General features: G+C 43.0%; 1 protein-coding gene across 10 annotated transcripts in view; it reads left to right on the top strand.

The window, feature by feature from the left end:
* The window catches only part of SRPK2 (SRSF protein kinase 2), a 235,110-nt gene that overhangs the window by 132,837 nt on the left and 89,958 nt on the right, over positions 1 to 12,315 (top strand). For all 10 annotated transcript variants that reach the window (XM_033959742.1, XM_033959744.1, XM_033959740.1 and 7 more), the window contains one exon: positions 2,102 to 2,208. In XM_033959742.1, the coding sequence (XP_033815633.1) occupies positions 2,102 to 2,208 (107 nt within the window). The remainder of the gene's footprint in view (positions 1 to 2,101; positions 2,209 to 12,315) is intronic.

Raw genomic sequence — 12,315 nt, 5'->3', positions numbered from 1 at the left:
TCTGGGCCTCATTAGATGAAAAAAAAATTTCTGGGGCCACACAAACACTAACACTAGCTGATGAGCAAAAAAAAAAGGATGAGCAGGTCCCAAATGTGCAATCACTAATATAAAAGATGTACGTATCTACTATAATAAAACTCTAAGCGCACATGCGCACTTCAAACTTCGTGATCCCTGTATCCGTGATCCGTAGATCCATGCCAGTAGAATGAGCCTGTGGCGGCGGAGTTTGTGACCACGGACGCAAGGAGGCGGAGAACATGCCAGCAACTCCCCCCTCTCGCCCTCACTCACTCTAAGACGGTAGTAAATCTATTCATTCGCGTCTGCCCTCCTCTTCAAATCAGTCTGCTGAGGATCGCCAGCCAGCTGTAGCGAACCTCGCAAGCCGCTCTCCACCTCGGTAGCACGTTCCCTCTGACGCAATCCTGCCCCTCCTCTGACGTAAGTGTCAGCTTGAGGATATTGCCATTGGCTGCAAAGCTTGGAGATTTTGGGTTGTCAGACTGGAGGAAGATGTCTTCAGGTGGCAGGGCTTGTAGATCCCCAATTGCTCTAGTATTTGTAAATTGTACTCAGGCGGGGAGAAACTTTAGTGCCCATCCACTAATTTTGGGCTTCAGTCCCTCCCCTAAATCAGCTGTATATGACTACGCCACTGAATACAAAAATAATTGTGATGCACATATCCCAAAGTTAACATATTCCAGTTAATATCAAAATAAAATGATCTAGAAACAGGGACGAAGTGTGAGTTAATAAAATTTGCGGACGACACCAAACTATTTAGTGGAGCCCGGACTAAAGAGGACTGCGAAGAATTGCAAAGGGACTTGAACAAACTAGGGGAATGGGTGATGAGATGGCAGATGAAGTTCAAAGTTGAGAAATGTAAAGTATTACATGTGGGAAGCAGAAACTCGAGGTACAACTATACGATGGGAGGGAAGTTATTGAATGAGAGTACCCAAGAAAGTGACTTGGGGGTAATGGTGGACATGACAATGAAGCCAACGGCACAGTGCACAGCGGCCGCTAAGAGAGCGAATAGAATGCTAGGTATAATCAAGAAGGGTATTACAACCAGAATGAAAGAAGTTATCCTGCCGTTGTATCGGGCGATGGTGCAACCGCATCTGGAGTACTGCGTCCAATATTGGTCGCCGTACCTTAAGAAGGATATGGCGTTACTCGAGAGGGTTCAGAGGAGAGCGACACGTCTGATAAAAGGTATGGAAAACCTTTCATACGCTGAGAGATTGGAGAAACTGGGTCTCTTTTCCCTGGAGAAGAGGAGACTTAGAGGGGATATGATAGAGACTTACAAGATCATGAAGGGCATAGAGAGATTAGAGAGGGACAGATTCTTCAAACTTTTGAAAAATAAAAGAACAAGAGGGCATTCGGAAAAGTTAAAAGGGGACAGATTCAAAACGAATGCTAGGAAGTTCTTCTTTACCCAACGTGTGGTGGACACCTGGAATGCGCTTCCAGAGGACGTAATAGGGCAGAGTGGACTATTTCCTGCTGGAAAAGGGGATAGAGGGATATAGATAGAGGATTACTGCACAGGTCCTGGACCTGTTGGGCTGCCTTGTGAGCAGACTGCTGGGCACGATGGACCTCAGTTCTGACCCAGCGGAGGCATTGCTTATGTTCTTATGTTAGAACATACAAGAATGTTGCAAGTTCTGAGCTAACTAGCAGTAGACTGAAAAACACGGGGATGATAGCACTAAGAGGCTGTACTAAAAGACTACAAAAGAGGGTCATCTCAGATGCCACCTTCATAATATCAGCCAATAGAATAAACTAAGTCATTCTCCCAGAGTGGTTGCAAGGCTAACAGCCCCATGTCAAGTTGGTAAGATGAGTGCAGATTGCAGCCATTTCTTGTGAAGTATTCTGCTCAGATAAATGATAGATATCAACTATATGAATCAATAAAACATTTCATAAACTTGTGAATTCTTGGTTGAACTGTGCATGAGATATGTCCGAGTATGATACCAGTACTCTGAACTATTAGTTTATATGGTGATATTTTAATATAGTATTGAAGCAAAGTATTACTATATTAACCTTAATTAAATACCAGATGTTTGTATGGTGTTTGAAGTGCTTGGTCATCATCTCTTAAAATGGATAATCAAGTCAAACTACCAGGGTCTTCCCATCCGTTGTGTAAAAAGTATTATTCAGCAGGTAAAAATAAGTTTAATATGGTATTAACTATTCTAATGTTTTTATTTTGTTTATGCAATTATGTTTACTTTTGTGATACCATATTACATGTGAATATTCATTTTGGATGTGTTTGTAGAAATTAGATTGAATTCCAAACCCCCCCCCCATAACTTTATACCCATAGGGTTGCTATCCACAGTTGGTCGTCGTCCCCACCCCCCTCCAGTTCCATTTGAAATTTTCCATTAAATTATTTGTCTTCATTTTGGATTAAAAGATAGGTAGTTTCCATAGGCTGCAAAATGGTCTGGGTTTTGATGTAGTATAGCCTCAAATGCATGAATACCATAATCGGGCCAGAGTTCCATCATTCCCTCCAATCCAGTGAAAAAATAGCTTCTGCCAGGAGTATCCTAGTGGTTAGTGTAGCAGCCTGGGAACTTGAGGAACTGGATTCAATTTCCACTGCAGCTCCTCGAGACTCTGGGAATGTCGCTTAACCTTCCAATGCCTCGGGTACAAAATAAGTTCCTGTATGTAATATGTAAACTGCTTTGATTGTAACCACAGAAAGGCAGTATATCAAGTCCCATTGCTTTTATCTTTACTTTTGATGAGCTCAAAATTTTGCAAAATTAAAATAAATCACAGCATGCATCAAGAGAAGAAAACCTTTAAGGGAAATGTGCCATTTCTTATTTTGATTGGCTATTATGATTGAAAGATGCATACTTTTATTTTTGTAATATTAAGGGGGTAAATTTTAACAGCTCACATTGGGGGTCTTTTACTAAGGCACGCTAGCTGATTTAGCACTCGCTAAATGCTAATGCGTCCATAGAATATAATGGGCGCATTAGCATTTAGCGCATGCTAAATCAGCTAGCACGCCTTAGTAAAAGACCCCCATTGTTATAAGATATATTTGTAAATGTTAGCTATAGGTTTTATGCTAATTTTCAAAGCAAAAGTACACTTTAAGTTAAGAATAACTTTATGCATACATATGCTTCTATGTTTTATGAAATACATTAATAAATGGGAATTTCACTTATACTGTAGCCATATTCCACTCCCAGGAAAACATATATTGCAAAAAAAGTAAGTGTTGTGTTTTTCAAGTACAGTGGTACCTTGGTTTAAGAGCATAATTTGTTACAGAAGCATGCTCTTAAACCAAAACACTCGTATATCAAAGCAACTTTCCCCATAGAAGATAATGGAAACTTGAACAATTCGTACCACGTTCCACCCCTCCCCCCCCGGTGCTGCTCCATCACCCCCTCCCCCCGCTCTAACCGGCATCGCAACCCTCCCCCCCCCCCCGCGAACGCCCCCCCGCGAGAACCGCAAAGCACCCCCGTGCTGAAAGCGGTATCCGCCCGCCCTTCCTCCCAAGCACGGTCCTTACCCCTTCTGCTCGTTGTAAGGATGAATGCGAGCTCCTGCCTCTTGCCTGGGCTGGGCCTTGAGCATCTGCGCATGCTCAAGGCCTTCTGGCTTCTCGTTCGGATGCCGCTTTCAGCACGGGGGCACTTTGCGGTTCTCGCAGGGGGGCGTTCGCGGGGGGGGGGGGGGTTGCGATACCGGTTCGGGGGGGGGTGCGATGCCGATTAGAGCGGGGGGGAGGTGCTTGTACACCAGAACATGCTCGGTTTGCGAGGCAAAAGTTTGCTGAGTGTTTTACTCGTCTTGCAAAACACTCGCAAACCGGGTTACTCGCAAACCGAGGTTCCACTGTACTTGCTTTTATGCATATGTATACTGTGTCTTTTTTATGATGATCTATCAGTACTTGAGCAGATAGAATGCTCTTCAATACACTCAAGTATCTTTTAAAATTACTCAATAGGTATATTTGTCTAAAGATTTAGATTTAAATTTGGATTATAGATTATGGAGTTCAAGCAGAAGGCAATATTCTTCCATAGTTTACAACCTGACACTATGGGCTCCTTTTACAAAGGTGCGCTAGCGTTTTTAGCGCACGCACAAGATTAGCGTGTGCTAGCCGAAAAATTACCACCTGCTTAAAAGGAGGCGGTAGCGGTTGCTCACGCGGCATTTTAGCACGCGCTAAAACCACGAGTGCACCTTTGTAAAAGGAGCCATATATGTACATTTTTTTATCTCCACATCTTTAACCAGACCCTCGTCTGTGAGACATATTCTGGACAGTTTAGAAATGGACTTTTACAATTACCATTTTGTTACTTCTGGATTGGCTCCCTATCCTGGTACAGAAATGCTTTTAAAAGTTTCTGATCCTGAGATACTGGTCACAAGATCGTAGTGTAATTGGTAGCTGGTTCCAGCATTTTGCTAATTGATATTGAAGAAGTGGTAGATAAGATTAAAAAACACATGCTATGACCACGTTATCTAAACCACAAACCTCTCAATCTTCTTCACGATCTAGAAGATATTCTGCCTCATCCAAACAGTGTTACAGGCAGCCATCTTCTTCATCTTGTAGGCCTCCTGCTCAGCAATCCTGTGCAAGGCAACAAAGGACACAGAAATAACAACCTTAGTCTCAGTCCAAACAGCAGTTCTTCTTTTTGACTTCTAACTAGAGAGCATTGCTAACATTTCCCTGCTTCTTTCCAATCTCCCCATCAAAGGCAGATTACCCTACTTCCATCAATATTGGACTCTTATAACAACAGATTGGTAGGTGCTTTAGTTTGTCACTCAGGGCTATATCTTACGCTTGATCAGAAAACCTCCAAACAGCCCACCAAAAGAGTCTCCTTTCAACTTCCTCAGAAGACTCTCCTTCACCAAGAACCTTTGGCCTTTCTCCAGCAAAATGCAATGGAATCTGTTCCTCTGCAGTAGAGGGGCCTCCGAGGTCTCCACAAATACTTGACGAAGGAGAGGTTTTGCATGGTCTTTCTGGGACCCTTCTACCTCTACTAGAAAAAAGCGATTGGTTTTACTCTCTGGATCTCCATCCTACTTGCTTACAGGATTTATCTTTGCTTTTGCATTAAATCTCAATTTTGACATTTTGATATACCCTGTTATTGACAAGTGGTCATGGTACTCTATATGTAAGTTTTCTTTTTGTTTTTTCCTTTCTTTGTTCAGGGTCACTGGGTGACATGTTTATGATTATATTACTGCAACATTATTGTCACTTTGAAATGAACATCTGTTGTCATTACTGCATTCTCAATCTGCATCCTTTGATCTTGATATTTGTCTTTGTTCTGAAAATTTAATAAAACTTTTTTGAACTGAAAAAAAAATTTCAACATTTCCAATACAGTGCCTTTCCCCTTTGACTAGCTTTCGGCCCTTCTTGTCTTCACAAAATGCTTAGTGGTAATGGTGGCAACCCTTTACATATGGGGGTTTCATATACAGTGGTACCTCGGTTTACGAGTGCACCGGTTTGCGAGTGTTTTGCAAGATGAGCAAAACATTTGCAAACTTGGTGCCTTGTAAACCGAGCTTGCCTCGCTGTACGAGCGCCCCCCCTCGCGAACCGGCACCTTCCCCCCCGCCGCCATCGGGCACCCCCCCCCGCCGCCATCAGGCACCCCCCCCCGCCCCCCCCGCTGCAACCTGAGATCCCCCAACCCACCCGAACCCTCTTCTTACTTCCAGTGTAGCCTCCGCATCGGCACCGGCACCAGCATGTCCTGTGCCCGAAAATCTGCTTCCTGTGCCGGGCCTTGAGCATGTGCGCATGCTCAAGGCCCAGCACAGGAAGCAGATTTTCGGGCACAGGACATGCTGGTGCCGATGCCGATGCGGAGGCTACACTGGAAGTAAGAAGAGGGTTTGGGTGGGTTGGGGGATCTCAGGTCGCGGGGGGGGAGGGTGCCGGTTCGCGAGGAGGGCCTTCGGGGGGAGCAATGCCGGTTCTCGTGGGTGGGTGGAGCAGCGCTGCTGGCCTTGAGGGGGGAAGGTGGGGGGTGGGAACATATCAAAGCAAGTTTCCCTTACTTCCTATGGGGAAACTTGCTTTGATATATGAGCATTTTGGATTACGAGCATGCTCCTGGAACGGATTATGCTTGTAATCCAAGGTACCACTGTATTTTCCCACTTAGATGACTGGTTGATCAAGGCTTTATCATTGCAAACAGCTCAGTATGCCTTCAGTTCAACAATCTGTCTCCTAGAGCTGCTTGGGTTTGCCATCAATTACCAAAAGTCACACAAACAGCATGTGCCCATTGCTAGTTATAGTGATGGGCACAAGCGCAGAATAAACGGGGAACCCCCCCCCAACAGCGAAAGAGATGCTCGATGTCTCTTGTCACCAATCAACACCCCCTCCAGTACCCCCCCCCCCCAGCAGTGGGAGAGTTGCCCATGCTCTCCTGCTGCCAATTGATACACACCACTGGCAGCAGGAGAGTTGGCCACGCTCTCCCGCCCAACTGACACCCACCCCCCTGCAGCGGGAGAGATTCCAAATTTATCTTGCCGCCCCCAAATGCCACGCCCCCCTCTCCCACTTACCTTATTTTCAGATGGCTGGCTGGAAGGATGCCTGGGATGCACCAGGGAGGGATATGAGGCTCTGATTGGTCCAGGTTGTTTAAGGCCCCTCCTATGGGTGGGGTCTTATGTGTCTGGACCAGTGAGAACATTGGTTGCATCTGGGGAGGGGCTTAAGGCTCTGATTGGCCCAGATGCATAAGACCCCAAGCATAGTAGGGGCCTTATGCGTCTGGGCCAATCAGAGCCTCAGGTGGGCCTGAAGCTCTAATGGGACCAGGTTGTTTAAAGCCCCCTCCTATGTGTTGCATCCGAGGAATGGTATAAGGCTCTGATTGGCCCAGACGCATAAGGACCCTCCTATGTATTCTCTGGAACCCTTCATAAGTCTACTTCCATCCATATTAGACTACGTTCTCCACTTCTCTAACTCTGGTCTAAAAACAATTTGCTTCAAGTACATATCAGTGTGTTTCATTCTCTCTTGGACAAGAAATTTCTATCTGTACATTCTTTGGTAGCCTGTTTCTTGAAAGGCCTGTTCCACATGAAATCCAAAATTCAAAAAGAAGAAGGGCCACAGATAGACAGGATGAGAGCGGGAGACCAAAATCAAGCCACTTTATTAAAAGGATGAGGCAGCAAAATCCAGATAGAATGAATATACTAGGGACCCCATAGCATCGTTGCAGGAGATTTATGTACTATATATTATACTATGCGTGGAGTTTTTTTGCTTTTATATTCAAATCTTTTTTTTATTAAGATAAGACAACATTAAAAAAAATCAGTGCAAAATAAACTGTGACCAGTATATCAATGCAATTGAATAATGTACATCAATATTTTACACATAAAATAATATGCTCCACCATTCTTGAATTGAAACTAAAGCATAAACCCAACATTGGTGTGTCTATATTCTTTCTAACTTTAGTTCTATATCTTCCATCAATAATATACCAACTAAGATACTGTTAAACAAAAAAATGCAAAAATATTTTTATTATCAGCCCAATTGCCATGCATAACAAACTTCATCATAACAGAAATTGTGTCGCATACAGAAAATGTCCAGTCCATTGAAAACAATTTGTGGATGAATTCTCCGCCCCTCTTCCCCCCATCCCTCCCTCCCACTTTACCCTTCTTGCATTCAAATACTAATCATGGGTGCACTGTACCTAAAAGACATGTGCAATACGCCCAAGCTGCGTAAATAGCCATTCCTTCCCCCCATACACATACCCTGAGCCCATCAAACTTGATTCCAATTTCCCCACTGACCAATATGCTGCAAATACTGTCTTCATAACTACCACCCCATCTCTCCACAAACTCCGTCCTTTAGGATGTAAGGACTGTATATGGGGCAATCACACCATTAGTTACGCACTCTTGTGCTTCCCGGCTCCCTTTGCATATCTGGCCTCCCAACTAGCCAGTTGGTGCAAATGGTTTCACCAATGCCAGAAATTTTTTTTGGGGGGGGGGTCGCAGGAGGTCCAATACTGTAAAATAAATTTTTTTGCCACCAGACTCATCTTGTAACACACAGTTCTGGCACCTCTAGTCATGGGTCCATAAGCCCCAGGCATATCCAATACCAGCTGGGACACCATGCTTTGAAAGGTTATATCTAACAACTCAATATAATCTACAATGTGACCCCAAAAGTTCTTGAACTAAGGGCACTGTCAAAATGTCTGCCTAAAAGTATTATGCCCCACCCACATTTAAAGCATGTAGCTGTACGTATAATTGCTATTGTATAATTGCTTTTGTGTGAAATTCGATCGACATAGTACTCTATAGTTTGTATCCTGTTTGTCTGTCTTGTCTGTTTAGATTGTAAGGTCTTTTGAGCAGGGGCTGTCTTCTTTGTGACTCTATACAGTGTTGCGTACGTCTGATAATGCTATAGAAATAATTAATAGTAGTGTAGTAACATTCCATCAACCAGGGACTATTGGTCAATGCAGGGATACCTCTTACAATAATTCCCATATCCCAAGATACCAAACCAAATTCAGGTGCAAATAATTTCCACAGCACTGACGATACATATCAAACTGCTTAACTGGCATTAGTTGAAAAAGGGCCATATATAACCCTGAGATTGTGAGATCCTTATTGGAATCAATGGCAAAAAACTCAAGTTTGGTTCTCATTTGTTTACCCAACTGTGTTCTATGTAGTGTTAAGCAACAAACAAAAAAGAAAGAAAGAAAAAACTGCAGCAAGAATGTACAAGGTGCCTAGTCTTTAATCAAAAATAAAACTCAAAACACAATACTTGAAACAATGTATAGTTTGTGTCCAAATTATAGTCCAAATGTGTGGGAAATCGGGACCCAACACGGTCCATGTTTCGAAAACACACTCCTTCGTCAGGGATCCTAGTGTGAAAATGTATGTGTGTATGCGTTTGTGATCTAAGTGTGGTCGATGACAGCAAGTGATGTTGATGCTTGCAGCACAAATGTGTAATTATAGAAAAGTGAACTAATAATGTGGGGTGTTATAATAGAGGCATCATGATGATGTGAAAATGTGTTAACCAATAATGCTTTAACTGCCAATAAGCAAAATGATTATCCCAACCATGACCCACTCTGCAAGCAATGTCCTCAAACGCTACCAAGACCCCCTCTGCAATCCCACTCATTCCTAGTTACTGAAACACTGTATTGTTCCTGCTCGGTGCAAATATCACTTTTCCTCGTAATGGCATTAACTCACTCCTAGTTTATAAATCAACCATGTCCAGGCCCACTGGAGTAGTCTGAAAAGCAAACTAAAGGAACCCTTTGGGCATCTGTTCTCGCTTTGCAGCTTGTTTGGCTTTTAATTTACAAATGATAAGATTTAACATGGTACAGTACAAGATATACGGACTCCTGAGGAAGGTATATATTAGTGAAACATGAAACGTGGTGGGTCCCTAGTATATCTATTCTATCTGGATTTTGCTGCCTCATCCTTTTTAATAAAGTGGCTTGATTTTGGACTCCTGCATTCATCCTGTCTATTTATGACCCTTCCACCTTTTGTATTTTGGGTTTATTTTTTTTGTGGTCCACCACCCCTTTGTTCTTCAACTATTCCACATGAAAGAAATCATCTATCAAGCCTGCACCTGTTGCATGGGATCTTGGTACTGTCTGCTCTTATGAAGTCTCCCTTTGAGCTGCTTACATCTTTTTCCCTCAAACCTCTTACTTGGAAAGTCGTTTTCCTCTTTGTCCTCGCCTCTGCATGCTGTGTGAGTGAACTTCAAACTCTTGTGTCTGATCCTCCTTACATAAGATTCTACCACAACATAGTAGTGCTTCAAACTCATCCAAAATTCCTACCCAAAGTTGTCTCAGAATTCCACCTCAACCAATCCATAGTTCTGCCTGTTTTCTTTCCAAAGCGACATTCCCAGCCTGGAAAAGCAGCTCTTCACATGTTGGACTGCAAACTGGACTAAATTTCATAGAGGATCCTCCCAGCTCATTGTGGCTTTTGACCCTAACAAACTTAGAGTTCCTGTTACCAAGAGAACCATCTCCACTTAGCTAGCACTGTCTTTGTCGCATATACTTAGGCTCTGCTGATGTTACAGGACCCTGTAACAGCCCATAATGTCCAAACTATGGCTTCCTTGGTAGCTCTGCTTTGCATCTACTGAGGACATTTGCAAAGATGGCTATTTGGTCTTTAATCCATACCTTTACTTCTCACTACTATTTAGAACAAAACTCCAGAAGAGACAGTTGGTTTGGATAAGCAGTTCTGCATAATCTTTTTACTTCCTGAGCACCAACTTTCCCTCCAATCCTCTTTGTTTTTTTGCCAGGCTCATGTTTATATGTCTAGTATCCTCATCAAGAATCATGATTCTGGCAGCTTGGAAATCCCATATGTGAGAATATTGTGCCTGCTTATCCTTGGAGAAAGCAAAGATACTTACCTGAATGAAGCATGTGTTCTTCAAGGATAGCACGCATATTCACCTCCCCTAGTTAGCTTCTTAGCTTTGTTACTGAACTGATGGTCCCATGAGCTGACGTTGGGTGGGAAGTCACCAGCATATGTGTGGTATGAGCATGGCCTAAAGATTTGAAGTGATAGTGCACTTGGTAGTGTCCATACCAGGTTCCAAGGATGTGAGAATATATACCTGCAGTCCTCGGAGAATACCTGTTACAGGTAGGTATCTTTGTTTTCTTCTACCATGGAGAGGCGAGGTGTTTGCTTGTTGCCAAGTGTCTCAGCAAATTATTAAACATACTGGCATCAGCTTCTAAACTGGCATTGTGGTACTTAATTATTATTCTGATGTTTAGAGTTGTAAAGTTTAAATTGTCATACATCCTGTATAAGGGTTAATGTAGCATCTTGTCCCCCCTCTTTTATATTTGCCTAGACTTCTTTATTTTTTGTTTAGTTGACAATTTTCATTGGCGCACTTTTAAAGAATATTTAAAATATTTACAAATGCACCTTTTAAAGTAAGGGATAGAGACTTGTATACTGCTTCTTGGTAGTTATACAACCACATTCAAAGCGATTTACTACAGGTTTACATACAGGTATTCAAGTACAAAATCAATCATTTATATTATGTTGTCATTTTGTTCCTAGAATGTGTAATTCTCAGTCATTGGTTTCTAGAGTCACTGTACACTTCCCCCTCCCTATTCGCAGTTTCGAGTATTCGCAATTTTTTTTTTCCCAGACCCCCCCTCCCCCCCAGAGCATTGCTCAGAGGCAGCCCGCATCAACCAGAACCGGGCCTGGGACTTGGATCGGGACGAGGAGGGGAGCGATTGGAGGAGGAGAAGGCAATCTGAGGCGAGCAGCTGCCCCAGGAGCATGGACCTTATCTGGTGGTCTAGCGGTGATGTGGGGCAGGAGCGATCTTCTTACACTCTTGCCCCGTGCAGAGCTGTGCGGTGCACTCCCTTGGTCTCACGAGACTACAATGGGAACTCCCATTGTAGTCTCGTGAGACCACAGGAACTCACAGCACGGCTCTGCATGGGGCAGGAGTATAGGAAGATCGCTCCTGCCCCGCATCACCGCTAGACCACCAGGTAAGATCCGTGGGTGGGTCAGAGTCGGCCCAAAAGTTATTCGCAAATTTTCCTTATTCATGGTTCGGCTGTGCCCCTAACCCCTGCGAATACAGAGGGGGGAAATGTAGTACATGTATATTTTTTGCTTCTTTAGTTTCTAGGCTCTTCGCTGAGCCATGAATCATGTATGCTGTAAGTACCCCTCTTATTATATGTGTCAGATAATGTGTGTAAAACTGTTGCTTTAGATGTTTAAGATAGCAGCTCTAACACTACTATATATAATCTGCACTGAAACAAAGCATAGTTCTGTACAAATATATAATTCTGTTTCTATTAATAAATATAAAGTCTGAGAGTATATTTTACCTGTAGACTTTATACCAGTTTTGCAAAGGGAAGTTTATTCCCTTTGAAGGTTGGAAAATTGCATACACAGATTTGTATGTTCTGTTTGTGTGAGTACTTTTCCCATGTAAACTTCTGTGCATGTTTTTGAAATTGCAAAATATGTATATAAGTGCCAACCCAGTCTCACTCAAGGAGTGCCTCTTCTATATGAATATAAACACACAGTATAAAGATAATATATTTACTTACA

This window comes from Geotrypetes seraphini, chromosome 9 (assembly GCF_902459505.1).
Source record: "Geotrypetes seraphini chromosome 9, aGeoSer1.1, whole genome shotgun sequence".
Lineage (NCBI taxonomy): Eukaryota > Metazoa > Chordata > Amphibia > Gymnophiona > Dermophiidae > Geotrypetes > Geotrypetes seraphini.
The sequence above is the reverse complement of the archived record's forward strand: the minus strand, read 5'-3'. Positions and strand labels throughout refer to the sequence as shown.